Here is a 27,891-nt window from a genome sequence, read left to right as displayed (position 1 = left end):
TTGACTAACCATCATAACATTAATTAAAAGACAAAAAAGATCAAAATAAATCATAAATCCGAAACCAGCGGCATAGGGATATGAAGTTATGTCTTTGTGGATCATCAGGTGCGATATAAAAAAATACAATATTTGATGTAAAGGTCATCGGCTGATGGATGAACCGGCGAGTATAGTTGAGTTGCATCATAAGTAGGAGGATCAGGATTTGCATTTATCGAAGAAGAATGGACAGATACGGAAGATTTACTAAGTTTGAATCCATTTGTGCCAGTGAAGGACGATGATGTACCTGATGATGGATGATCTTTTCCAATAGAAAACCATTTCCCTTTGTCATTGGATCCATTCGTTGTCACAATCGTTGAAGCTTTACTTTTCCCCTTGGCAAGAAGCACACTCTCACCTCCACTGATATAATTCACAGATCTATCATCATCATATCATCATAAATAAAATAAATAATAATAATAAAAAAGCATGAAAGATCAGTGTCAAAGTATATAGTAAAAATCATATGGATGGTAACAGGTCTTACCCAATATAGCCATAAGGATTGTTTTGCATGCCTTCTGCTACAAATTCCTGAAGACTCTTCATATCCAACTAGGTGGTGCACAAAAAAACAGCGGTGAATGATTAATATCGTCAATCACTGTAACTGTTCGTCTACACTTACTTGATCATCAAACATAGAAAAGCTGCAGCTGACATCTAGATGAAAGAGGAAGGTGCTTGATATAGAGATATAACGCACTTTTTTAACCTGATTATTTTTCCTTACCTTTACTGTGTATACTGATCATTGTCGCTTTTGTATTATTAGAACGGACCAATCTATAAGATAGTGGGATTAGACCATCTCTTTTTTATGAATTTCTTTTTTCAGTACTTACTCCTCATTTAAGGTGGTGTATAAGTTTCTTGCTTCTTTTCCTTGACGGATGCGGACCATGCCAGGCTGATAAGTTGTTGGAAATATCGATGGAGTTACCTTCAAGGTCCCTTCAACCAGTTCGTCAGTTGCACGTGTTTTCTTGAGAAGAAAAAAAAAATGAGTATCTCCATGAATTGTTTTGGTATTACACAACGAAGGTATGGGAACGAACTTACCGTGAATTTGTATCGATGTTCAATGGAACGATGCTGCAGGTTACTCCACAAGGTTTGCCATTCGCTAAGATGTTTTCTGATGCTTGATTCAGGAATATCGTCGTCGTGATTGATCAGCTTTCCCACGCGATGGATCGTAAATTTGTGGTATCTAAGGCTATCCATCATATGTGTATGGAAAGCCACATCTAATAAAGCGATCATCGATAAAAAAAAAAAAGGAGGATCATATTAGTTATTATTTCTAACGTTGTTTCATCTTTCGACAGTACATTCCTTTTTTCCTTGTAATTACCGATTTCAATTGTTGGAATAGCCTTGTGATTAGGATGCATTTTGATTAAAGCCAGATGATCGTGGTATCGTCGAATAGCAGACATGTAACTAATAGGGTATTGCCAATGAATGGACGTAATATTAGAATAGAATTTGCGCTGTCTAGCCACTGCTTGAATCAGGTCATTAGAGAATGGAGAGGGATTGCCTTGATAAGAAGTTCGAATAGCATACAACAATTCTGCCAAAAAAAAAGAATAAAAAACGGTAAGTCCTTTTACGTGTGGTTTGGCATTTATCTTTACCATTGGCATCATACTCGTAATCGGGTCCAAGGAATTTGAGTTGTTCTTGAATCTGTCGTTCATAAGCGTAATCCATTTCATTTTGAGGGATAATGACTTGAATGGGTCTGATCTTGGCTATCATTTTGTTGAGAGTCACTTTTACGCTGCCATTTGGATTCAACAGCGTTCCTCTAGTATGTAATGAAAAATAAAATGAAATAAAATATAAAATCAATTTGAGAATTTGGCATATCGGATGATTCGATTACTGTATAATCGATAGCACTTACGCGACTACTGGACCATTCATCAAATCAGATTCTAACTTCATTCTTGCTACATCCCAAAAGTTGATACCATCTACAGGCGCACAATCATGAGGAAAACGAGTATGGTTTGCACCAAATCGGTAATCGTAATAATTGGACCTATGATGATAAGTTGTATACAAAAGAAACATCAGTAATGGCAAAATCTATGTTTTTTTTCTTTTTTCTTTAGTTTTGGATAGCCAATACTACGTTACCATGGTAATTCGATCACTTGTCGACAACGGTAGCATGGACGTTGAAATGTTCCCGAGTACATGTTTTGGTTGGTCAAATGATAAGGTTCATCTTCGCCAAAAGTTTGTTTCCATCTTTTCAGGTCGTTAGGAGTTAGATCTTCATTTTTGAACTATTATGAATAAAAATTGTATCAGTGGCGAGATTTAGCGTTACTTTATTTGGTACTTTACGAGGTCATACAAAGGGAGTGGATCATCAAAGAGTTTTTTACAAGGTAAGCGTAAGACAAGATCTTCGTAACAGCGGAAAGGAGAAAGTTTATGCACATGCCACATAAATGCAATATCTAGAAAGGAAAACATAGGTGAATAAGAAATACATATATATATATATATATATATATATATATGATTTTTTTTCTTTTTCTTGAATGTATTACCTAGAGGAGGTACCAACATGGGACTAAAATGATTGTGGATCCATTTTTCATATCGTACTTCAGCACGAGCAAGATAATGTCGTTGTTCCTGAAGGGTCATTGTATCCATAAAAGTCCAAAAACGTTCCAAAAAGGAGAGATAATAGTAACAGTTTTCAACAGTAACCACGCCATTGAGTTTAGGGAAATGAGTTGGATTAGGAGCGACAGGAGGAGGAGCGGAGAACTTGCCATATGTCATGGTATCAATAAAGAGTGATAGTGAATATTGTGAGATAAACCAAATTAAATGATCATATTAACAAAAAAAAAAAAAAAAAAAATGAAAGAGAAAGAAAACTTTAAAATACATCAAGTATTTCTTTTTTTTTTTTTTTTCACAGCATCCGTAGCCACGCATTGTAAATCTCCGCTGTCATTAGTTGCAAGTGGGAAATGCTTACCATATTTACTGCATGTCCCACAAGAAGACAAAAACGGACTTTGGAACATTACATTGACCACAGGTTAATTTCCTCAAAACGAAATATTACCTTTGTGATTAGAACGATGGATGAACGCTTTTTTAAGATGCAGATGACTCGATTGTGAATATGATAAAGATGATGATGGATAGCGTGTTTTCTAATCACCAAACAATTTGAGTTGACCATAAATGCGTAAAAAAAAAAAAATATGGTAATAGCACGTCTAAAAAAGGGTTTTATTATAATACATCATAATACTAGATAAAAGATACAAGTATACATGTAGAGATAAACTAACTAGAAAAGACATGCAAAATAATAATAAGAGATCAGAAACTGCCGACAAAGGCAGCTAAGGGACCGGCTTGCGCTTTAGGAGGACCACCAGATGCATATAAAAAAACGTAATATCTGATGTAGAGATCATCGATTGATTGATAAGCCGGTGGGTACTGACCTCGATGAGTTGCATTATAGGTTGGAGGATCAGGATTTGTGCTTGTCGAAGAAGAATGGGCAGATACGGAAGATTTGCTAAGCTTGAATCCATTTGTGCCAGTGAAGGATGATGATGTACCTGATGATTGATGATCTTTTCCAATAGAAAGCCATTTCCCTTTGTCATTGGATCCATTCGTTGTCACAATCGTTGAAGCTTTACTTTTCCCCTTGGCAAGAAGCACACTCTCACCTCCACTGATATAATTCACAGATCTATCATCATCGTATCATCGTAAATAAAATAACAATAATAATAACAAAAAAGCATGAAAGATCAGTATCAAAGTATATAGTAAAAATCATATGGATGGTAACAAATCTTACCCAATATAGCCATAAGGATTGTTTTTCATGCCTTCTGCTACAAACTCCTGAAGATTCTTCATATCCAACTAGATAGAACACAAGAAAAAAAAAAGTGGTAGATAATTAGTGTCGTTAATCACTGTAACTGTTCGTTTGCACTTACCTGATCATCAAACATAGAGAAGCTGTAACTTACATCTGGATGAAAGAGAAAGATGGTTGCTATTGAGATATAATGCACTTTTTAACATGATTATTTTTCCTTACCTTTACTGTGTATACTGACCATCGCCGCCTTTGTATTATTAGAACGAACCAGTCTATAAGATAATGGGATTAGATCATTTTTTTTATGACTTTTTTTTTTTGGTACTTACTCTTCATTTAAGGTTGTATATAATTTTCTTGCTTCTCTTCCTTGATGGATTCGGACCATACCAGGTTGATATTCTGTCGGAAATACAGCTGGAGTCACCTTCAAGGTCCCTTCAACCAGTTCGTCAGTTGCGCGTGTTTCCTTGAGAGAAGAGAAGAAAATTAGTATTTTCTCTTTTCGGTTAATTATTTGATATATAGGAATAAACTTACAGTAAATCTGTATCGATGTTCAATGGAAGGATGTCGCAGGTTTTGATTACTCCACACGGTTTGCCATTCCCTAAGATGTTCCTTGATGCTTGATTCAGGAATGTCGTCATCATGATTAATCACCTTTTCCAATTGTGTGAGCGTAAAATTACGATAGGTTCGACTATGCATCATATGTGTATGGAAAGCCACGTCTAATAAAGCAATCATCCATCAAAGGAAAAAAAAAATAGATTCACATTAGTACTATTTCTAACGTTGCATCATCCTTCGACGGTATCTTTCTTTGTTATTTGCATATTACCGATCTCAAGCGTTGGAATAGCCTTGACATTAGGGTGCTTTTTAATTAAAGCCAGATGATCATGATACCGTCGGACAGCAGCTATGTAGCTAATAGGGCGTTGCCAATGAATGGACATAATATCAAAGTAGAATTTGCGTTGCCTAGCCACTGCTTGAATCAAATCAATAGAGAATGGAGATGGATTACCTTGATAAGATGTTCGAATGGCATATAATAGTTCTAACAAAAAAAAAAGATAAGTCCTCTTATGTATGATTTGGAGTTTATTTTTACCATTGGCATCATATTCGTAATCGGACCCAAGGAATCTGAGCTGTTCTTGAATCTGTCGTTCATATGCGCGATCCATTTCATTTTGAGGAACAATGACTTGAATGGGTTTGACCTTGGCCACCATTTTGTTGGGAGTCACTTTTTCAGTACCATCCGGGTTTAATAGCGTTCCTCTAATATGTCATAAAAAATCAACTTGAGAATTCACATAATGGGTGATTTGATTAATGTATAATTGATAGGACTTACGCGACTAAACCGTTAGTTAAATCAGATTCTATCTTCATTCTTGCCACATCCCAAAAGTTAATACCATCGTCAGGAACACAGCTATGAGGAAAACGAGTGTGATTGGCACCAAAACGGTAATCGTAATAATTGGGCCTATGATGATAAGTTGTATATAAAAGAAACATCAGTAATCATTCTTTTTTATTCTGATTACCCAATTCCCCTAGTACTACATTACCATGGTAATTCGATCATTTGTTGACAACGGTAGCATGGACGTTGGTATGTTCCCGAGTACATATTTTGGCTGGTCAAACAATAAGGTTCATCATCACCAAAAGTTTGTTTCCATCTTTTCAGGTCGTTAGGAGTCAGATCTTCATTTTTGAACTAATATGAATAAAAATTGTATCAGTGGCTAGGTTTAGCGTCACTTTACTTAGTACTTACGAGATCATATAGAGGAAGTGGATCATCGAAGAGCTTTTTACAAGGTAAGCGTAAGACAAGATCTTCGTAACAACGGAAAGGAGAAAGTTTATGCACGTGCCACATAAATGCAATATCTAGAAAGGAAAGCATAGGTGAATAAGAAATACATATATAGATATATATATGATTTTTTTTTCGTTTTCTTGAATGTATTACCTAGAGGAGGTACCAACATGGGACTAAAATGATTGTGGATCCATTTTTCATATCGTACCTCAGCACGAGCAAGATAATGTCGTTGTTCCTGAAGGGACATCGTATCCATAAAAGTCCAAAAACGTTCCAAGAAAGCGAGGTAGTAGTAACAGTTTTCAACAGTGACCACACCATTTAGATTGGGAAAGAAGTCATAAGTAGGAGGAACTGGAGCTGGTTCAGAAAACTTGCCATTGTACGTCATGATATCAATATAGAGTGGTAATAAAAAAAATTGTGAGGTAAACCAAAATTAAAGAACATTGTATAAAAAAAAAGAGGGAAAGAAAACCTTAAATAGATTGAAGTAATTTTTTTTTTTACTACAATTTCCGCAGCCACGCGTTGTAAATCTCCGCAAGCATTTGCACATTTGTGCAGATGTCCACTTATTCTGGTTTCGATTATTATGACAATGTTGTCTTTTCTATAACGATGTAATCGAAAATATGTAAACATGATCTATCTTTTCATAATAATAATAAAAAAATTCATCATTGGTAATCCCTAACAAAAAATTTTTTTGATGTGTGAATAAAAAAGAGGTTACTTTTTATGAGGACTAAATCAAAAAACTCAGGAAAATGGATCACAGCAAAATCGGAGAAGATGTCTTCAGATCCCTTTACCTTTTCTTACGTCATATGAAATTGTTGATCACTCCATCTTCCATTTCTTCAAGTGTCACATCTGGTAAATCATCACCAACTCGATGGAGAAAAATTCAGGATAATAGACCTATACGGCAGAGATACGGAACAAAAAAAAAAAAAAAAAAGGCATTTGTGCGATAATTTTGTTGAACCGGAATGGGGAGTTTTATGTTAGATTTCAGGTACGTCGATACGTATGTTAGTTCTAGCGGCCTCTTCGATTCATTTCTTTTGCTGTTAGTGTCTCGAATGATTTATACAGATGTCTTTATTCAAAGTAATACATATAATACAAACATAAAAGTCTAGTCTAGTAACACAAAATAAAACCGGGAATAATCTATAACTACAGATAAGTTGGAATAATGTTGGTGATCCTGGTGCTCTTGATGATGCTGCTGATGCTGATGCAGTAGACGGATGAAGGTCTATAGAGTAAAAAAAAAAAAAAAAAAAAAGAAGGTAAATAAGCGAAATATTGACAATCCAGCAATAATAACAATGGATATTTAAAATAAACAGACAGATCACCTTGGTCGCCAGAAAGTAACTGGTGAATGAATCCATGACGCGCCATAAGAATTCCTTTTCAACACTTGCTTGTATGGTCGATGATAAATGATGGAAGGCTTCCAAAAAAAGGATGATGATAAGTAAGGCGATATGATATGAAATCCTCTTTCTTTTTTTTATCACTTTTTGTCCTGCTGTTACCTGTCCCTGTTGTCCTACAATGCGAATTTACGATAAATGGTTAGTGAAATTCTTCGCGTATAAGATGATAATGATATTGATTGCCACCTTTTCTTTGTTACCTTTAGTTTGCCCTTCCCTTTGTTACTGGTGCTGGCGAATGAGACTTGTATCGTATCAATGTGTTTCTCTTCGTCTTCTTCGCCGTCTTGTTGTTTGTTGCTGCTGTCTTTGTTGCTGTATTTGTCTTATCCGTGTAGATAAGGGTAACGCAAAGAGAAAGCATTCAAATAAAGAATCAATATACGTTGGGATATAGTTGGAACAGAAAATAATAAAAGACTTTATTGAATAAAAGTGTCACTACTAAACTGATTGATATACAAAAGGTAAAAAGTCAATGCAATGAAATAGAAAGAAAAGAAAAGAAAGAAAGAAAAAAAAAATAAAAGTTAAAAAAAAAAATAACAATCACGGGCTTCGAAAATTACTCCATCTAACTCTGGAAATACTAACATAAAAGAGGACAGACATGTTTACCAATATATAATATAGGTTCATCCATTCTAATCATCATGATAAATAAATGTACCAATGATGATCTATAAAGTCAGTAGAAACTAGAAGTACCAAAGAAGAAGTACACTCTAAATAATCTTGTTTCAAACTAAAAAAAAGAAAGACATGACGTGGTAATTAAAATAAAATACAGAGCAATCAATATCAAAGGATGTCATATAAAGACATATCATACTTAAGAACGTGTACGGAGAACCTATCATGAATTTTTTTTATAACACAAAACCGAGGATATAGAATAGATTTATTATAATAAATATAATTCTTTGATGATCATCAAGTTTAAGAAGATGTTTCTGTTTTTGACAACGTCGTATTTTTTATTTTAAAATAATTCCTTATTTTTTGAGAAAGCTTTTCATGTATCAAGGTAAAAAATAAGATGTTCATCATTTCCAGCTAAATATCCACCTTCGCTACCAAACGTATCGCCACCTTTGAACCTAAGCTTGAATCCCTTACAGCCATTATCCTTATAGTTATTGTCAAGAAGGGTCAACTGCATATTTGACTGAAGACCATTACCAAAGCACTGATCAAAAGCTCCTGCTCCAGGGTAAAAACACTCCTTTCCATAGACTAAGATTACTAGGTCACCGCTAGCAAACACGCCTGATTTCTTGCAATAGTATGGTTGACCACTTTGGCCTTGACATTTACCAGACAAAAATTGAAAAGGCTTTGCTTCGGATGGCTTACCGTAAGTACCTATTTTACCGTTGTTAGGGTACAAGTACCTCTTTATTTTTCCTTCCAACCAGTAAATATTGTGCTCTGAACCAACTGTTATTTGTGAGGAATCAACACATGCTTGAATAGTCGCAATTTTGAGACATGCCATGTAGAAGAAAACCAATAAAGCCCACTGTTTTATCATTGCTAACAGTTTGATTATGTTGTATTGATATATTGAATATTAAAAAAAAATCCAACATATTTATATAAGAATAAGATCATAAGCAGGGGTTCTCTCAAGACAAATTGCTGTCTTCCCTTCTGCAAGTGACAAAAAAAAAAAAAAAAAGGAATGGGAGACTTTATTTCAGGTGACTTTCTTACTTCAGGTGAAGGTAGGGGTCCATGTCTAACACTACGCAGCATTGTAGACACTGCTTATCTTGAGAGTGACCATGCCCAGGGAGGTTCAGGGTGTGCATACTCTTTGGTCACTCGTAAACAAGTTGGGTCTCCACCTGGAAATCGTTTTCTCTCTCTCTCTCTCTCTTCTTTTTCTTTTTTTTTTTTTAATTAAAGGGATCTACAATTGACATCATCTGACGATGATTCATTGATATATGTCAGTTCCCATCAATATGTATGCAGTCAATTTCATCGTCTTTGTTTACCTTTTTTTTTTTTTTTTTAAAAAAAGGATAGGAGTCTACAACTGACACCATTTGATAACATACTTCCTAACTGATTCAGTGATATATAGGAGTTTCATCATATTGAAGGCAATCAACAGAAGAAAAGTGAACGGTGATGATGGATATGAGTTCGTGGTATATGGGTCAACCACCTGTGAATTCGATCAATTGGAAATTTGCAACTTTTTTTCAATCATTAATTGTCAACAATCAATGGCCAACCATCGATGATCAGCAATCAGTAATCAATAATCAATTTGTCCCTGAATACTTCATATCATCCATTTCCGCATCCAAAAAATAAATAAATAAATAAGTAAATAGGAAAACAACCATGGATATCTGATATACGTACATATATATTGATTTAAGCGTCCTCTTTCACTTCCATTTTTTTTTTTTTGTGTGCTATAAGTGTTTCAAATAATATACAGATGTCTTTATTAGATGTTCTACATAGAATACAAACATAAAATTCTAAGCTAAAAGCAACACAAAAATAAAAAATATAGATAACTAGAGCTGGATAAGAATAATGGATGAAGATGATCCTCGATGCAGGCAGATGGACGAGCATCTATAGAATGACAAAAAGGAAAGTAAGTAATAGATTCATCAATTCAGAAATATTGACCAACATATTACTAAAGACAAGCAGATCCCCAGTTTCTTTTTCCTAAAAGGGAATGGATGGATTTCCTTTTTAACATTTATGTTGCACGGCCGATGATGAAGGATGGAAGACTTTTTTTTTTAAAAAAAAAAAAGACGATGGTCAGTAAATATGTTGTGACAGGAAATCCTTTTTGCCTCTTTTTCTACTATTACCTTTCCAATATAACACCTGAGATATCATATAATGCGAATTTACGATAAATGGTTAGTGAAATTCTTTGCGTATAAGATGATAATGATATTGATTGCCACCCTTTCTTTGTTACCTTTGGTCTGCCTTTTCCCGTGTTACTAGTGCTGGCGAATGAGACTTGTATCATATCAATGTGTTTCTCTTCGTCTTCTTCGCCGTCTTGCTGTTTGTTGCCGCTGTCTTTATCTTCTCCGGTATATACGCGTAAAGCAAAAGGAATGTATTCAAATAATGAATCAGTACGTTGGCATGTAGTTGGAATAGAAATAATGAAAAACTTTATTGAATAAAAGTATTACTACTAAACTGATTGATATACTAAAGGTAAAGCCAATGCAATGAAATAGAAAGAAAAGAAAAGAAAGAAAGGAAAAGAAAGAAAGGAAAAAAAAATTAAAAGATAAAGATAAAAAATCACGGGCTTCGAAAATTACCTTGTCTTTTTATAGCCATCTGATAGAGACATAGTAAGTTTATCCCAATGTGATCCTATGATTGTTTTTATTTCAACCCCTCCTCAATGTTTAACTTCTTGATAAAAAGACTGTTTTATGCAGGAAGAGAGGCCTCCTTTTTTTTTTTTTTTTTTTTTTTTTTTTTTTTTAAAATGATACTTTGACTGATTAGACCTATACTGTCTCGGTGTTGACTATTCAGATTCTTTCCTTTGCATAATCAACTAGAAGACAGAGACAATGTGTATAACTGAGCATTCGGTCGTGACAAAAAAAAAAAAGATGATATTTCTTGTACAGGAAGAAAAGGAGATGCGGCAGAAAAGCAGGAATTCAACAAAAAGAGGATCTACATGCATCTGATTCCACACACGTCCCTATTTTGTCATGAAAGACTTGCTGCGTTTTCCTGTTTTTTACAGGAGTGATCAGGATGATATGCGTAGTGTGAGACAATCTTCAAATAACATATAAAGCCTCTTTTTTTTTTTAAGGCATCATCCCCAACATAAGATTGGAAAATACACTGTCATAATATCATCTAAAAACAATGTACGCGCTAGTATTGCTTTTTGCGTTGATTCTATGTGTGAATGGGAACCCTGATGATTGGGGTACGGTAGTCAGAACTTCCGATGGTGTTCAAGCTGACAGTTGGATTGCTAGATTAAAGACTATTGAAGTCACTGATGGTCGTTTTTTTGAGGCAGCTTCTCCAACAAGGCCGAATGCTCCAAACAGACAAGTCGAGGCAGAGGGGACAATTAATATTGCTCCAGGTGGAGTTAACATTGGTAAAGGATCTGCTTTAGCATCACGAGCAGATAGTAATGCTTATCCACAATCTGATTCTGGAAAACAAACAATAACGGCTCCCGGCGTTTCATATGCTGAGAGTGGGGGTACGATGTTAGATATTGGACACCCATATGTTGATAATCCTAACGGAGGTACTCAAATATCTTTAATTGGAGTACACATCGATGCTTGTAGAGCAACTGCTATAAGTATTCCAGGGAAACCTGTCAAATTCGAAGGATGTGGAGGTGGTTATATATCGGTTTCCGGTACAAAAGTAGTTGATATACCCAGCTTAGGACCTGCAAATTTTTGGGTGCGTGTGCCTCAAGACCAATCACAACCACAAATTGCTAATGTAATAATCAACGAACAAGTGACAACAGATGATCAAGGTAATCCAACAGTGGACAGCAATGGGATCTACAAATACGATCCCAAAGCTACAAGTGGATATATTAACGGTGTGCGTATCATTATTGAACATGGTGAAATAACTGCATTGCACGCTGCTGTTATTCGTGATGCTAGTAAAACGGATTCATTCGCATCAACCTCCAACATTTCTAGATAAAATATTTACATAGTATCTATCCCTATTCCCCACGATAATTTTTTTTTAAAAAAAAAGAAGGTATCATTCTAGCATAATACACCTTTTTTCTTCAACCATCAATCACTAACAATCTACTTATTCTGAGTATCTCATACTATCCATTTCCGTATACAAAAAAAAAAAAAAAAAATAAGATCACCCATGTGTAAATTAGGCTTCTAATGACAGCGTCGAAATAAAGCTTTTATATAAAAAAATATATATACAACTAAACTAAAACTACAAAGGGAATCTATCTATTTTCTATCTAATCTATTTTTCTGTTTCTATTGATGTTTCAAGGACTATCCGGTTGTTCCAACAAATCATCATAATAAGTAATACGAATGCGACTATCATTATCCAAATAATGCCTTTGCTGTCGTTGCTGCTGATCCAATGAGTCATGTACCTGCATTGTCCTGCTGCGTTGCAAGCGAGTCGTATCCAAAGATGAAGATCCATTTGAATTTGCGAAAACAGACAATGATCGTTCTAATGCGTGTTGTCGAATAGGTTGATTGGAAATATCAAAACGTTCAGTCCACCAGCGATCCAATTGTGTAATCCATGATCCCCGTCGATAATCAGTATAGCAAGCGTCAGTGCTGTAAATGGATGGTAATGATCGACGACGACAACGATGATGATGCTGTAAATCAATGGAAGACTTTGAATCGTCATTTTGTTGTATTGCTTTCGAGAAGTTTCTCCCATACTGCCTATAGAATGGTTGAGAGTGACGCCGTTGTTGATCATTCATGCTTTGTTGTTCTTGTGTTGAGCTATCCATCACTATCATTGAGTGAGTACGTCGAGGGATCTGCGTGAACGTATCTTCGTTGTTATTATCATTGTGATCGGTCCTTGTGACTGTGTGAACTTGTAGTGGTGTTGAGTGGCGTCGTCCCATCATAGATAATCGTAACAAAACCTGTTTTCGTTCCCTCTCCTCCTCCTCTTGCTGTTGTATCATCAAATAGGTCATGTCTTCAGTGGTCGGTCGCGCTGGTAATGATTCATAGATATCAATAAATTCGGATGTGACACCTTTACGTTGCATTCTCCAATCCAAAAGATCCTGATTTGTTGGTGTTTCTACATTGCCATGCATCGTTCGTACCATCAAGTTGTTGTTCATAGGTGAAAGTAAACTAGTGGACGATTGCATTGAATGCTGATCCTGCCGTTGCCAATATTGGTCCATGTGATCATTCTGTACAAGTCCACGATGCTCTTCATCCGTTTCATCATCCGTATCCATAATATTTGTAAACTTTCCACTGTTCATTGTCGGTGAACTATGTTGTTGGCCTAGCGTAGACTGGCTGACATGGTCGAGTTCATCACTGTCCGAGTTACTATCATCATCGTCCACGGCTGTTTCGATAACATCCTTTTCTGTCATGGTGCAAAACTTAATCGTCAATCCATCGTCGAGATCCATTATCATGCTGTTTTTCTTGTTTGGTGTACTACCCTTGTTTCGTAGAAAAGGAGAAGAAGAAGAAGAGTATTGATGTTTGACCATTTCGATTGTTTCTTTTGGATGAGATACATGGTGATAAACTTGAGGTAATAAGTGTTTGACATCATCATGAACCATGGGAGCAGAAAGTTTATGATGAGTGGCAGGATCACGGAATTGATTTTTCAGGGAGTGTGACTTTGAAGATGGTTTCTTTGCAAGTGGTGAATGGTATTGTTGTTCCAACCAGTTAGCAGTTTTCGTATCCAATTTGTAACAACCCATATCAGAAAGTCGTCGACCGTAAAACCATTGATAAGCAAGAGTCAAGAAGGGTAGGGGAATCATACAATAGGCCTGCAAGTGACCACCTTTGAGATCAAGGACAATGATCATGACGACTTGAAAGAGAATAACACCAACGTTGAGTGCTTGAAAAAGAGCTGGCCATATTTTTCCACCACTTTCAATTTTGGTGACATAGATATACATCAACATATATTTGTAAACCAAGGAAGCGATGGTGAAATACATCAGTGCAAAAGGAAGAATCAAAGGGGCCATAGCAGAGTACAAGAGCGCAATGGTGAAGAAAAAGACCGTTATACTATAACCTTGAGGATAATCAAAAGGCGGAGGACGAGCATATTCACGAAGTTGACGAGGAGAAGGACGAGAGATCCATTTTCGTACAGATAGGGTAACCAAAGGCATAAGCTGACACAATTCCATGGTAAGTCCAAGACCTTTCACGCATACATAATCGATCCAAAATGTAGAGACATCAGATATATTTTTAGCCATTTGTAATACATATTCGCCCACACTGGTATCATCACTGTTCAAAGATCCAGAATTCACCAAGGCACGGATTTGACCATAAATACCAACAAAGATACTGACCAGAGTAAATACCAAGAGATTGTTGATGATAAAAAAGGCATAAAGTTTGAGAAAGACCTTGCGATCCAAGGTTGTATGCGTACGGTAACCTTGTTGTTCAGAGAGTAGTCGAAAAAGGTAAGGTAGTAAAAGAAAGAAGAGAGCCATGATAATGGGAGTGAAATAAGCTTGAATGATCCCCATAAGGAAAGCATTGTTGGTGATAAAAGAGTCGGAATTGGGTATAAAGCGGATCAAGTTGATAAGGTTGGAAGTGGCAGATAAAGCACCAATAGGAATCATCCATACAAAGGTAAATATCCAGTAAACAAGTCGACCTGACCATCGTTTCATTTGGCGTTTATAATTATCCAAAGGTAAATTAGCCCAGATGAGATCACGAGCAGGAGGAGAAGGTCTTGCATCCAATTGATTGTCATGATTGTCTTGATTGTTGTTCTTTTTGTTGGCATGACGTGTATATTGATTCAAGGCAGCTTCACAAGCTTGAGCATGTTGTATTTGATCAAAAGATAACCATCCAAAGTTGGCTGCCTTCTTTTTTGCGTGTCGTAAATGATTGATTTCCTTGTCCAAATCATTGACTTGTTTTGTATAATAATCAATGACATCCACTTTTTTACCACCAAAACCAAGGAATCCACCTATGCGCATAGTAGGTCTTTGTTTCGCGACCTTTGTTCCATCTATGGATATATATATATATATATATATATATAAAAGAATAGTTAGTATAATGATAATATATAATAGTGTTCTTGTTTCATATTACCATTGAGATAAGAAGCCAAGGCAATTTCAAGATGTTCAACAGCTAGTTCATGTTCTTCATAAAGAGAAGTGAGTTTTGGATTAGCGTGACCAATAAGAGCTTCTTTGATAGGATAAGGAAGGACGCCTAAGGATTCAATCCATCGTTTGAGTTCTTCGTCAGATTGGATATGATGAGGAATATTACTGAGTAGAATAGTTTTTGCAGTATCAATATCTTCTTGTTGAAAGTATTGTTGTCGTAGTTTGATATAGTCGCCAGAGAAACGATGAAGAAAGTATATGATCATTAAAGTAAAAAACCATGTTGCAGCAAAAGGAGACCAATACCAGCGTAAATCAGGTTGTGTATTGAGTTTACCATTGATATAATTGATACCAGAAATAGAAAGAAAGTCAATTCCAGGAGCAGGAGGCCAGTCACTATTAACAAAAGAAAAAAAGAAAAAAGAAAAAGAAAAAAGAATGAATTGACCACAAAAAAAAAAAAAAAAGTAAAAATAACGTGTAGCGGACTTTACCCACTTGATCGAGTTGCCACAATATTAACAGGGATGAGAGCACAAAGTCCAATAATGGTCATCATTAATAATAATTGACGAAGAAGGCGTAAGAATTTCAAGAACATGACAGCATCATAACCAATACGATGTAATAAATCATCATCTTTTGCTGTTAATAATGGTTTCACCCAAGCTAAATAACCATAACCGATAGCAGGAGGTCTTTTTCTATTCATTTGTTCACCAAAAAGAGAAAAATAACATTGTTTAAAAATAGATTACACAAATGTTTATTTTTTTTTTTTATTTATTTATTGAAAACTTACGAGTCAACAGAATACTTGTATTTTGGAGCATATACCAAATTATGTTTAGGTCGAAGAAGACAAAAACCAATCATCACAAGAATAGCAATACCAAGATTAATCCCAAATTGAGTTGCTAAAGCTTTAATATTAAGATCAGCTTCTTGATGTTTTTGTTCATCGAATGAGATGAATATTCCACCCATTCTTAGATTTGATCTATCTATGTATGATAAGAAAGAAAAGAAAACAAAGAAAAAAAAAAAAAGACATTGATCATGAGTGAATATTTATGTGGGTAACAATTAGCGCGGCGATTCAGCGGGTGTAACCTTTCATAAGACAAACTTCAGGGTTACATTTTTATTCCTTTTTTTTTTTCCTTTCATCATTTTTATTTTTATTTTTTTCATGCTTCAAGTTAAACTAAGAGTGGGTACAGATTTATCGGATTTACAAGTAGTATTACCTTATGAACCAATCAATATAGATAGTCCTTATTTTAAAGGTTATCTTGATATACGAATCAAAGGATGGAATGCTGCTCAGTATTTTGAAAATACAGGAAACACATTTTGTATTCATATTCATGGAAAATTTTTAACTGATGATACTACAACAGATGATATTCTTTTTGGCAATCAATTCGATTCTCCTTTACAATTACCTATAGGATTCTCTATTTTAACCAGATTTGCTCAATGGTGGGATCCTGGTTTAGACCTACATCTCGATGAACAACAACCTTATGCTTTTAGTACTTTAATCGTCACTTTGAACAAATTAAATATTAATCAAGATATTACCATATGTGATCCTGCTGCTGAATATGATGTCGAAGAAAATACCTCCTTAATCACTCCTCAAAAAGAAATCATCTCTGCCAAAGAAAGACAATCTTATTTCAATCATCCTATTCATCGGCAACAAGTACAAGTCACTCGGGATCAAATATGGTTGGGTGATTTTTGTAACGGTTATTTGGACATGATGGTAAAAAAAAAAAAAAAAAGGTAAACAAAAAAAAAAAAAGGATTCATTTTTCTATTGTTTCATATAGAACGGGTCTATACAAATTCCTGGGTTTAGTATTGATGCATTGAAATACTACAATGGACAAGTAAGTTAAAAAACAAAAACGAACACATCTATCATTCATTCGCTCATATAAAATACTTTTTCTATTATAGCCTTTACGATTCATTTGTAAAAAAAGAGATAATTCTGTAATATATTTTATTATTGAATTTGATATATCAAAATAAATAAATAAATAAATAAATCTAATCGTCAATCTAATATTGGATATGCCTTATTCTTCATTTCATTGTTGACCATTTGTTGTAATTGTTGAATGAATTCAGATTCTGGGAAATCAATAGGTGCACTAATGTTAAAAAAAAAAAAGAAATCAACAAAACAGTTAAAACCCGATCCATGCCCCTTCCCCAATCGTCTTACCTGCCATCCTTGGGATAGATCGTTTCAATAGGCAGTAATAATCTTGTTGTACTTGTCAAAAAGCAACCTTCCCATTTACCACTACGAGCATCTTGTATCTTTGGAAATACCCATTCAATATTGATTTTTGCTTGTTCACATAAAGACATCAATACTTTCATAACAGTTCCCAATAGTATATGTTCCAAAGATGCACATTGTATCACATAGCTATTGTTTCTTCGTCGTACAGCAAAAAAATTGGAGGCCATGCCTTCATAAACATTCCCTTGATCATCAATAAGCACCACTTCATTAATACCTTGTCGTTTGCTTTTTTCCAAAGAAGCACGATCCCGTACCCATTGTGAATCCTTGACTGATGGCATAGTTCTTGCTTTATTTTCCAACTCTACTTTGATACGTTGCTTCGGAGGTTGACCGAGGTGACCAATATGAGCTGCAAAACAAGGTCGTTGTAACTAGAAGGATAATAAAAAAAAATATAAATAAACGTTTACATATTTATTTTATCACATACTTCAAAAGAATAAGTCACCATAAGAGATACTTTCGCTTGTTCAGCTTCAGGTATGTGGTTATAATAAGCTTCCAGACCAGCTCGTAACATGGGAATCAACTTTTCTTCAAGGGAATCTATATGTCGAAAAGACACCAGTTGATCTGAGACAGTATCAGGTTCGCCGTCCTTTCCAGTAGGATTGAATTTCATTAAAGTAAGTGAATTGACTATTCTTTTCATATGTGAATTTAATTCTAAAATCGAACCACGTCCTACTGTTCTCATTCCAGTATATGCACCTAAAAAAGAAAAATATCAAAAAAATAAAATATTACATCATGGAGTCTAATAATGATTTACAAAAAAAAAAGGGGTTTCTTTTTACCTCGAGGATATGAGAGAATAAACTCATTAAACGAGATATGACCATGCTTGATTTGATATGACGCTTGTTGGCCAGAAGCAAGTGGATTGGTTTGTTCTATAATAGCTATTGACAATAACGTGAGAAGAATATATATCTATATATTTGGACGTTCTTACTGGAGGACATGGTCAATTGTCTTGAGGAATAATGTATTATTGAGGAATAGATGAACCTTGACGAAGGTGCCGAAAAGAATCTAATAGAACGTGTAAACAAGTACAATGTGATAAAAAAGAAGAACAAAAGGAAAGGAAGAAAAAAGTAGGGAAGAAAAGATATTGTCATAAGGCTGAGGTTAAAAGTTTTCCTTTTTTGGATATATGATTTGTTTGATCTCAACAGTAACCTAATAATAATGATAATAATACTTTTGAAGAAAGAAGAAAAATAAATGATGGTTTTATTATTGATAAAGATATATATGATCAATGACATGAACCTTAAAATGTGAAGATCATTCAGAACCTATTACTATTGAACCAGGCACCCACTGAAAAAGTGGTTTCAACGGGGTTTGAATATAACACTCAACCAATCACATTTATCTCACGTTGAAAAGATGTTTGATTCTCATTTTGCCTTCTTTTTTTTTTTTCTTTTTCCTTTTATTTATTTATTTTCTTTTTGTTCATTGTCTTTCTTCCCCATTTTGCTTATTTAGGGTGACTGGCCTGAAAAACATTAAACTCATGGAAAACAATAGCAATAATACCAACAACGCCAGTAACAATAACAATAACAATAACAACAGCAACAACAGCAACAACAACAACAGCAACAATACCAATAACAACAATAACAGTAGTAAGGCAGATCAAACCAATACATCTACAACAAACAATACCAATGATACTTCTAACGATGCATCTGATCCAAAAAAGAAACGAACTGGTCCTAAAAGAAGAAAAGTGACTCATGGTAAATTTATTTATACAACCAAAAAACTTTTTTTTTTTTTTTTTTTTTTTTTTTTTTTTTTTTGTAATACTCAGTATTTTTCTTATCTTTATGACTTTTTAGCTTGTGTCTATTGTCGACGGTCTCATATGACTTGTGACGATGGTAAGGACTAGAAGAACATTTGAATATAGAAAAAAGCTTAATTTTTCTCTTTTTAGGTCGACCTTGTCAACGATGTATCAAACGAAGTATTGGTCATTTATGTCATGATGAACCAAAACACTCGAGTAATGCACAAAACAACAATCAAAATAAAAACAGAGCTTCCAATAATACTACCAATGGAAACAATTATGGTCTAGCTTCAAGTGTGTCTCAAACTGGAGGTAAAAGAAAAAAATAAAGGGGATAGTAGAACTATGGGTTTGTAAGTTTGTCGATATTAAAATTATTTAATATAGCTCTAGGATCCAATAGTAATCTTGGTGGTCTTCCTTTACAATTTTTTGGTCAAATGGGTACAGGACAACTGACGTTTGCTAGTGAACATATGGGCAATGAAATTTCTGTCATCAGGTAAAAAAAAAAAAAAAAAAAAAAAAAAAAAAAAAAAAAAAAAAAAAAAAAAAAAAAAAAAAAAAAAAAAAAAAAATCAAAATGACTCATTTTCATTGCTTTTTTTTTTTTTGTCTGTCGGTAATAGTGATTTCTTGGATTCTTTAGGTGGTGATGCAAGTGCAATCTATGGCAATAATCAACAACAAGCGAACAGCAATAACAATAACAATGCACCTACTGTGAATACCACTGAAAAATTTTTCTTGACGGCCGCGGATCCATCGGATGGTAAACTGGAAGATCGATTAACAGAAGTGATCAACGCAAAGTACGAGGCTGGTTTCCTCAAACCTTACAATTATGTCAATGGTTATGCACGACTACAGAAATATATGGACAACAAGTAAGTAGTAGTGTAAAAAGAAGACAATCCATTATACTTAACTTTTTATTTTTTTTTTTTTGTTTTAGTATGTCTGCGTCAAGTCGGCAACGTATTTTGAATGTGATGGGAACCTTCCGTCCGGCTTTTCGATCTGTAGCACAATCTCTTACTGATATCGATTTGATTTTGGTAGAAGAAGCCTTTGAAAGATTATTACTTGTAAGTGATCATCAAAAAGAAAAAAAATATGTATGATTATTCTTTTCTCTTATTTAATGATTATTTAATGATGATAGGATTATGATAGAGTTTTCAGTTCTATGGGGATTCCAGCTTGTTTATGGCGTCGTACGGGTGAAATTTACAAAGGAAATAAGGAATTTGCGTCACTTGTGAATGTACCTATTGAAACCTTACGAGAAGTAAGTGATGAACATGATGTTTAATTAGACAAAAAAAAAACATATTTATAATGATGAATTGTATTATAGGGTCGATTATGTATTTACGAATTGATGGCTGAAGAATCCGCTGTCAATTATTGGGAAGTAAGTTTGTAAAATATTGTCATTTTTGGGTTATTTATTATGTTAACACTTTTTTTTTTAAAAAAATAGAAATATGGCAACATTGCTTTCGATCCTGGACAGAAAGCTGTTCTCACATCCTGTTTATTGAAGAATCCTGAACCGGATAATACTAGTGTGATATCTTGTTGTTTTTCTTTTACAATTCGTCGCGATAAGTATAATATTCCTGTAAGTCTGTGTGATCAAAAAGACAAAACATCATTATTAATCACTCGTCTTTTTATATATATGCTTTATAGACTGTGATTGTTGGCAACTTTTTACCGGTTCAATTACAATAACCTTTTCTCTTTTCTTTCTTTCCTTTTTTTTTTTTTTTGTCGTATACTCTTTATTATTTATGATACACTTTTATCTCTTTTTCTTTTTCTTTTTTTCCTTTTTATTTCTTCTTTTATCATTTTACCTTTTATATATATTTAGTGTTAGTATCATCTCTTATATTTATATGATCTGTACTGATAGAATTTTTTTTTTTTTTGGAAAAACAAATAAATTATAATGAATGTTTTTGTTTGATTTGTATGATTGATTGAATTTAAATGAATAGAGAGAACCGATGGGTTAATAAAATACAATGGAAATCAAAAAGACTTTTACGAATATGATTGGATGTTTTTTTTTTATTATTAATACTATCGAATAACATAATAGATATACAAAAAAAAAAAAAAAATACGTACAAGTGATATCTATATTATAACTATTTTCGTCCATTTCGTCCTTTCATCTTGGATAAACAAGTATAACAGTACCATTTACCTTTGGGTACAGTCTTCAGATCCACACATGCCAAATGGAACCATTCGAGATCGCACTGTATAAAAGATATTTATTTAGAATGTAATCTAGAATTACTATTTCAACCTTTTTATGTACTTACATCGTTATTATCACATCCAACCATTTCACCAAAAGAAACTTGTTGACAATAACAATAGAGTGGTTCATTGGGATCAATCGTAAGGTCAGCTGGAATAACACTATTTGATAACAAAAAAAAAAGTTAAATGATGAATTTCAATTTCTCTTCCTTCATTAATAACAATGATAAGATCAACTTACGTTTTTCCTTTTGAATTGCCATGCTTTCCTGGTGTTTTTACTTTATCCTTATCACTATTTGATTTTGATTTTGATTCCTTGGTAACATGTTGTTTTGAAGAACCGGGAGGTGGAGTACCTGTTTCTTTGATTTTGCGTTCTATGGAAATACATCATCATAATACATCAGTAACAAAAAATTATTCATTTTAAAACAAGAAAGACAACTTACTTTTTGAATTAGGATCTATTCAAGGAGTAAAAAAATAATAATAATAAAAAAAAGAATGAGTCAAAGATAATAACTTTGGACTTTTCTTTTTTATATCTTACCTCGTTTTTCGCCTTTATCCTTTCGTTCTTGTCTTCTAAAATGACTCAAAGCTCTATCCTTTGACTCGATATTCTCCTTTAAGAAACGAGATGAAGGAGCCATACCGGGTAAACTTGTGATGCGATCGGTCCAGCCGTTGTATTCATCTTCAAACTTGACTAAATTGGCATCCAGTCGATTACAATGACGCTCCACAGAATCAAATGTTGATTTCGCTAGGGCTACCTTTTCTTCACCTCGTTTTAACGATTCGTTCAGTAATACAGCAAAGTTTTTGAGTCGTTCCAATCGTGTTTCTGTGTTCAAATCTTGTATATGGTCGATCAATTGTATGGCTTCATTGGCTGTGGAATCTATCAATTCTATTTTTAAAGTAAATAAAAGTTAAACACCATGTGTTGTTCTTTCGATAATAATAATAATAATAAAAGAGTAATTTGTGCCTTTTAATATACATACCTTGTGCATAACCATCTAGTTCCCGTAACAAGGTAAAATTTCGTTGAAGTTCTAGTGGTAGAGATTCAATGGCTAGTAATAAAAGTTTTTAAAAAGGGTCAGTTTGAACAAACTAACTTTTTTTATTTTCACTTACTGTCAATATAATCGTCCAAATAGACTAAACTATCAGTAGTTTTCATAGTTGATTTCATGATAACAAGTTAAGAACAGTGATATGAAAAAAAGAATTAAGGTCAAACAAAGAAAAAAAAGAAAAAAAGAAAAAAAGAAAAGAAAAAGGAAACAAAAGGGCAAAAAAAAAAAAAAAAATGGTGATAACTATTTCAACTCCGGCATCTTTTTTTTTTTGTCACTTTCTTTCCCTGCTTTCTTTCTTTCTGTATGTCTTGGATACTTCCTTTTCGATCAAAAGATAAACTAGTTGCGACTCAATGTAGAAACTTGGTAAGATAAAATATAACTCATGTATTATACTTGCTATAATAATTAATATCAATTTTTCACTAGACTTTATCTCTCTATAGATCTCTTTTACGCGCTGCTCACCAGTTCGACACACCGGAGCAACAATGGTTTCTTCACAACACAATACGTGAACGGTTTCGTTTTCATCAATGTGAAACTTCGAGACGTAAAATTGTATCTTTAGTATCAGAAGGAGATAAGGTATTTATGATAGTCAAAAAGAGAAAATAATAACTTGTTTTTCTTTTTAAAATAGGCTCTTCATCAATTGAATCAGGCTCTTGAAGGTCATTCTGCAACAAAGAAATATATTCTTGATCTCTCCTCTGCCAAGATAGGTCCTTTGCATCATGTTATTACAAAGGTTAGTAAAAAAAAAAATAAAAAAATAGAAATAAAAATAAAAAGATAGAAGCTGACGTATAAAATGAAAAATGATGGTTAATATCTCTTTCTTTTTTTTTTATAGTTACGCAAGATACCAAATGTATGAAAATATCTTTCATTGATCACCTTTCTTTCTTTTCATCATGATGATAATAATCTAATTTCTTTTTATTATCATTATTATCAATCTATCATATAGCTCTTGCAACGATCCATCACAGCAACTGATATTCGATCACAGGCATCCAAACATCGACACCCTTCATTTTACGATCGAATAAGTTTACCCCCTCATCTCATCTCAGATGTACGATTAACAGGATTATCCACACCAGTACCCTCCAATCGAAAGGAATACAAAGTAGCAACAAAGACATTAGAGATAATGCGACGACAACAGAAGAATCGAAGGAAAAGCATTGTCCGCGAATGGAAACCATATCAAGTCAAACGAGTGGTCCAGGCTTCTAGTGGTTTCAAGTTTATTCGACGACGTGGATTTCGCCAACCTGTGACGACGTCTATGATGATGAAACAACGAACACGAACAATACAGAAGCGATTGGATCTTTATTACCATTTAAGAACACAACGTGATTATATGAAATCGGAACAAATCTTTTTGAATCAATTGGGTGTGAAGAATGATTGTCGCGAATATAGTAAGTGATACGAAAATATGATGACAGATGATTCCCCCTTACTTTTTTTTATCTTTTTTTTTTGTGTTCATGCAGTACAACCTATTACTGAAGCGATCAAGAACAACAACACCTTTATCCGTCCAACCATAGACACATGATAGTATCCCCATCTTTCCCAACAATCTCATTAGAATAGTTCCCACCATAGAATTATTTGTAGATAGGCACGCACACGCATATATATATATATATATATATATATATATTGAATCAATGATATAATAAACATTACTTGGAATTACATACAAATAAGACAGTTAGTTTTAATTGAATGATATGAATATATTTTAATAATACATCTTTTTACAAAGATATCAAAATGGATAGATAGAGATAAAAAAAAATGATGAAACCAATGAGAATCAAAACTAAACTATTGATATGGATTAAATAATAATAAAGAAAAGAGACATGCAGAAAAAATAAAATAAAATAAAACAAAAAAAAAAGAAGACATAAAAAGAAAATAGATCTAATTTGACTTCTTGAGAGTAGCAGACGAAGCAGCAGCAGCAGCAGCAGCTCTACGTTTACCATAAGTACGACGAGCAAAGTCCACAAAGAGATAAGTCAAAGGTAATAAATACAAGACGTTCAAGAGGACAGCGAATTTTTGACCAGGAGTGGCAAGACAATCGTTGATAAAGAGATAAGAGGTAGCAAGAGACATACCCACTAAAAATTGTGAGATTTGAATAGAGGTAATATAACGTTTGCCAGGTACATGGATACCCACAGAGGTCATAGCATAGTAAAGATACATAATGGAGTGAACAAAGGAATTGAACACGACAAAGATCCAAATGGGTTGAGCTCGGAAACGAATACCAGCCCACCTAAGAAAGTTTGAAAAAAAAATAGTGTTGGTTATTTCATGTTGATTTTTTTTTTTTATAATAAGGAACTTACATGGTGAGCATAGCACCAGAATGATGATAAGTTTGTAACAATGAAGAACGACGACCTTTCATCAAAATGATAATAGTATCAATGACTTCATAGAATTTGGATAAATAGAAAAGATAACCCCAGTAACCAAGACCATTATCCCATAAAAATCCATCTTTGTCACAATACTATAATAGGAAAAAAAAAGAGAAGAATTCAGTAACATTCAAAAAAAAAAATTATCCCGCAAGATACCAACAAGAGAGGAAATGTCTTCTATTGTTCTCTGGATTCATTCGCCGCCTCAAGCATTGCCCCAAATGATGATCAATTTGTCTCCCTGATTCCCCTATCATCATCATATCATCCTTTTTTTTTTGTTGTTGCCTATCTTCCCCCCTTATTTTTGTTGTCATTAAAAAAAAGAAAAAATAATACTTACAGTATCATGAATAGATTGACCACGATGGAATAATTGATGCATATATTGAACCATGTTAAAGAAGGTGATCATAGAATAAATAGCCAAGGATAAATTATGGAAAAAGACAAAGGTAGTCATCCAAGGACTTGATTTAGATGCGGTACCAGTACCTTGATTCTTTGCTTCAACACGAGACACTTTAGCTTTAGACACAGAAGGATTGAATAAATGAACCATCAGGGCATAAGTGGTGGCAATACCAATAGGCGCTTTCCAACTCATGAAGAATTCATAGTATTCAGGAAATGGTACACCGGGAATAATAGTCAATGCGTCAGGATCCATTGATATAATATATGTATATAGAAAAAGTGTAAGATAGAAATAGATGGAAGTTGTTGAATATAGTATTTATATACAAATGTTATTGGTTGATTTATCTGTAGTAGATCAAATAGAACAACAGATAGAAGAAACAAACAAATAAAAGACCAAAAAAAAAAAAAAGAAAGAAAAAAAGAAGGGTGTAAATAAAAAAAAGTTTTTGTTTTTATATCTATATTGTGTGTATGTGTGTGTATGCGCTATGTCAAGTTTTGAATTCGGAACCCAGATCCCCATTAATTGGGTTTCTGGCTAATAACTAGAGTACCTTTCAGCTACCCAACCAAAATCGTCGAAATAAGAAATATTTTTTTTTTTCTTTATTGAATATTGATAATGCTATATAAGCATATATATTAACGATAATAGGCATATTTCCTCATCATCATCATCATTTGTCCTAACATCGCCATTATTATTATTATTACAGGAGTTGAATCAAATGAACTCAATATCAAAGGAGTACATTGGAATTTTTCACAATCATCGAGTCATTGATCATCATCATATATAAACTTCATTTATTTTAATCGGAATAATCAGTCATCCAGCATCATCATCATCATCATCATTATCGGAATAATCAATCACAACATCAATCATCATTTAACTATGATGATCTTCATCATTAATAATAATAATAAATATATTTAGAAAAAAAAAGATACTATCAACAACAAATATTTATTGACATATATATATATATAGAGTTTATAAACTAAAATATCTATCCTACAAATACACCATATCTATCCTATCTTAAAAATTTGTTTTAGGTCCTTCCATACGAGGGCTAATATAAAGAGCTTTGGCTTCGGTATATTTCGTTCCATCTTCAACGTGTCCAATCCAAGCTTCCGCCCAAGCTTTCCGGCCTTCCACCCGATCCAATTTTCCTCGAATCATCACCCATTGATTTGACTTGACAGGTAGACGATAGTCCACATTTAAATTTGCTGTAAAACCAGTATAATTGGGAAGACTAGGAAGGGTCTATCATCATCCATACATATATTAGTGAAATACTTCGTTTCATTTGCATAACTTCCCCTTTTTTTTTTTTTTTTTAGTTACCACATAAGCCAAATGTTCATCTAATAAAGTAGCCAATAAACCACCGTGAATAATGCCATCATGTCCACATCTAATCATAAAAAAAAGAAAAAAAGAAAATCATCATTATTATCATCAATATCAGAAAAAAAAAGAAAGAAAGTCCACCTTCTATTGTATATATATATAAACTTACAGATTGGTACCAAGATGAGCAATGATAATACATTCAGTTTTTTCCTTATTAAAGAATTTCAAAGGACGACGACGAATCAAACCTGCGCCTCGAAGACTAGTAGCTGTCAAAGAATGCTTTTTGGCAGACTCGGATAAATAACCATAGGCCACTACTTCTTGCCATTCTTCAGAACTACGTAATTCTTGAACTTTGGGAAGAGCATTTTCTTGTTCAGCTAATAACCGTTCTTGTGGATCAGTAGGAAGTGGCTCAGCCAGTCGTTGCTTTATCAGTTGTTGTTCATCACTATCAGGTCCATGGTTAGACATACGTACATTAGGTCCAACTTCATGTACTTGATCTTCACTGTCTTGGGTATATACTTCACTAGTAACATCAGGCATAATAATGAACTATTTTGGGAAAGTCAAAAAAAAAAGGGACTAGAGAGAAAAAAGGGGAAAGAAAAGAGAGATATAATAAGCAAAAAAAAAAAAAATCACACGGGATATGGTTTTGGAATCCTCTCCACAAACGGTTATTTGAAAGCTGAGAGTGAATTGGATTTTCAAGCGCTTTGATTGGATGGTTTTTTCTACATGATGTAAAACCATGACAAATGAAAAGAACTTTCATTTATTGAGTAAAAAAAACATCATCTATTGAGTACATGAAGATAAGGACCTTTTTTTTTTTTTTAATTAAGAAAAAGCTGAGGATATGCATTTAAATCTGTCAACTATACTTCTTGAAAACAAAACTTAACGGAGACAACGGCAATTCTTTTCCGAATCAGGGCAAAA

General features: G+C 33.7%; 12 protein-coding genes across 12 annotated transcripts; 4 read left to right on the top strand and 8 right to left on the bottom strand.

Moving 5' to 3' along the window:
* Positions 1–450: 450 nt before the first annotated feature.
* On the bottom strand, positions 451–2,936 carry BX664DRAFT_343423 (uncharacterized protein). The gene is made up of 10 exons (XM_051547306.1): positions 2,625–2,936; positions 2,416–2,531; positions 2,203–2,354; positions 1,967–2,104; positions 1,695–1,867; positions 1,409–1,630; positions 1,114–1,301; positions 897–1,036; positions 680–837; positions 451–606 (listed from the first exon to the last, which is right to left on the bottom strand). Exons 1-9 carry the CDS (start codon positions 2,863–2,865, stop codon positions 771–773), a joined length of 1,437 nt encoding a protein of 478 aa, XP_051396008.1. The 5' UTR covers positions 2,866–2,936; the 3' UTR covers positions 451–606; positions 680–770.
* A 1,256-nt stretch (positions 2,937–4,192) lies between these two features.
* BX664DRAFT_43335 (uncharacterized protein) lies at positions 4,193–6,246 on the bottom strand. Its single transcript, XM_051549580.1, has 8 exons — positions 5,946–6,246; positions 5,748–5,863; positions 5,536–5,687; positions 5,316–5,450; positions 5,067–5,239; positions 4,791–5,012; positions 4,276–4,680; positions 4,193–4,218 (listed from the first exon to the last, which is right to left on the bottom strand). The coding sequence occupies exons 1-7, from the start codon at positions 6,187–6,189 to the stop codon at positions 4,460–4,462; spliced, it is 1,263 nt and encodes a 420-aa protein (XP_051396007.1). The 5' UTR covers positions 6,190–6,246; the 3' UTR covers positions 4,193–4,218; positions 4,276–4,459.
* A 2,021-nt stretch (positions 6,247–8,267) lies between these two features.
* Positions 8,268–8,786, bottom strand: BX664DRAFT_369431 (uncharacterized protein; the record flags this gene model as incomplete). Its single annotated transcript, XM_051548614.1, has 1 exon — positions 8,268–8,786. The coding sequence occupies one exon, from the start codon at positions 8,784–8,786 to the stop codon at positions 8,268–8,270; it is 519 nt and encodes a 172-aa protein (XP_051396006.1).
* Positions 8,787–11,149: 2,363 nt separating this feature from the next.
* Positions 11,150–12,133, top strand: BX664DRAFT_369429 (uncharacterized protein; the record flags this gene model as incomplete). The annotated part of the gene is made up of 1 exon (XM_051548613.1): positions 11,150–12,133. The coding sequence occupies one exon, from the start codon at positions 11,150–11,152 to the stop codon at positions 11,969–11,971; it is 822 nt and encodes a 273-aa protein (XP_051396005.1). The 3' UTR covers positions 11,972–12,133.
* Positions 12,134–12,151: 18 nt separating this feature from the next.
* BX664DRAFT_343414 (uncharacterized protein) lies at positions 12,152–16,170 on the bottom strand. Its single transcript, XM_051547305.1, has 4 exons — positions 15,964–16,170; positions 15,656–15,865; positions 15,136–15,557; positions 12,152–15,049 (listed from the first exon to the last, which is right to left on the bottom strand). Exons 1-4 carry the CDS (start codon positions 16,146–16,148, stop codon positions 12,291–12,293), a joined length of 3,576 nt encoding a protein of 1,191 aa, XP_051396004.1. The 5' UTR covers positions 16,149–16,170; the 3' UTR covers positions 12,152–12,290.
* A 162-nt stretch (positions 16,171–16,332) lies between these two features.
* Positions 16,333–17,264, top strand: BX664DRAFT_343413 (uncharacterized protein). The gene is made up of 3 exons (XM_051547304.1): positions 16,333–16,935; positions 17,003–17,062; positions 17,133–17,264. Exons 1-3 carry the CDS (start codon positions 16,354–16,356, stop codon positions 17,205–17,207), a joined length of 717 nt encoding a protein of 238 aa, XP_051396003.1. The 5' UTR covers positions 16,333–16,353; the 3' UTR covers positions 17,208–17,264.
* Positions 17,154–18,668, bottom strand: BX664DRAFT_343411 (aminotransferase). Its single transcript, XM_051547303.1, has 5 exons — positions 18,449–18,668; positions 18,291–18,395; positions 17,924–18,204; positions 17,404–17,864; positions 17,154–17,329 (listed from the first exon to the last, which is right to left on the bottom strand). Exons 1-5 carry the CDS (start codon positions 18,615–18,617, stop codon positions 17,233–17,235), a joined length of 1,113 nt encoding a protein of 370 aa, XP_051396002.1. The 5' UTR covers positions 18,618–18,668; the 3' UTR covers positions 17,154–17,232.
* Positions 18,669–18,983: 315 nt separating this feature from the next.
* On the top strand, positions 18,984–21,093 carry BX664DRAFT_343407 (uncharacterized protein). Its single transcript, XM_051547302.1, has 10 exons — positions 18,984–19,250; positions 19,353–19,394; positions 19,451–19,618; positions 19,694–19,808; positions 19,936–20,193; positions 20,262–20,394; positions 20,472–20,597; positions 20,667–20,723; positions 20,793–20,933; positions 21,005–21,093. Exons 1-10 carry the CDS (start codon positions 19,022–19,024, stop codon positions 21,044–21,046), a joined length of 1,311 nt encoding a protein of 436 aa, XP_051396001.1. The 5' UTR covers positions 18,984–19,021; the 3' UTR covers positions 21,047–21,093.
* A 328-nt stretch (positions 21,094–21,421) lies between these two features.
* BX664DRAFT_343404 (uncharacterized protein) lies at positions 21,422–22,894 on the bottom strand. Its single transcript, XM_051547301.1, has 7 exons — positions 22,739–22,894; positions 22,603–22,674; positions 22,143–22,505; positions 22,042–22,056; positions 21,831–21,969; positions 21,649–21,748; positions 21,422–21,582 (listed from the first exon to the last, which is right to left on the bottom strand). Exons 1-7 carry the CDS (start codon positions 22,794–22,796, stop codon positions 21,469–21,471), a joined length of 861 nt encoding a protein of 286 aa, XP_051396000.1. The 5' UTR covers positions 22,797–22,894; the 3' UTR covers positions 21,422–21,468.
* A 74-nt stretch (positions 22,895–22,968) lies between these two features.
* Positions 22,969–24,367, top strand: BX664DRAFT_343401 (uncharacterized protein). The gene is made up of 6 exons (XM_051547300.1): positions 22,969–23,049; positions 23,113–23,271; positions 23,327–23,434; positions 23,540–23,557; positions 23,657–24,119; positions 24,195–24,367. The coding sequence occupies exons 1-6, from the start codon at positions 22,987–22,989 to the stop codon at positions 24,257–24,259; spliced, it is 876 nt and encodes a 291-aa protein (XP_051395999.1). The 5' UTR covers positions 22,969–22,986; the 3' UTR covers positions 24,260–24,367.
* Positions 24,368–24,496: 129 nt separating this feature from the next.
* On the bottom strand, positions 24,497–25,995 carry BX664DRAFT_343398 (ELO family). Its single transcript, XM_051547299.1, has 3 exons — positions 25,492–25,995; positions 25,071–25,237; positions 24,497–24,997 (listed from the first exon to the last, which is right to left on the bottom strand). The coding sequence occupies exons 1-3, from the start codon at positions 25,816–25,818 to the stop codon at positions 24,634–24,636; spliced, it is 858 nt and encodes a 285-aa protein (XP_051395998.1). The 5' UTR covers positions 25,819–25,995; the 3' UTR covers positions 24,497–24,633.
* Positions 25,996–26,380: 385 nt separating this feature from the next.
* On the bottom strand, positions 26,381–27,582 carry BX664DRAFT_343397 (HotDog domain-containing protein). The gene is made up of 3 exons (XM_051547298.1): positions 27,107–27,582; positions 26,932–27,001; positions 26,381–26,850 (listed from the first exon to the last, which is right to left on the bottom strand). The coding sequence occupies exons 1-3, from the start codon at positions 27,490–27,492 to the stop codon at positions 26,617–26,619; spliced, it is 690 nt and encodes a 229-aa protein (XP_051395997.1). The 5' UTR covers positions 27,493–27,582; the 3' UTR covers positions 26,381–26,616.
* Positions 27,583–27,891: the final 309 nt, after the last annotated feature.

This window comes from Halteromyces radiatus, assembly GCF_025201355.1.
Source record: "Halteromyces radiatus strain CBS 162.75 chromosome Unknown BX664scaffold_11, whole genome shotgun sequence".
NCBI classification, from domain to species: Eukaryota; Fungi; Mucoromycota; class Mucoromycetes; order Mucorales; family Cunninghamellaceae; genus Halteromyces; species Halteromyces radiatus.
Note: the sequence above shows the minus strand (reverse complement) of the source record. Positions and strands in the feature narration are given on the sequence as shown.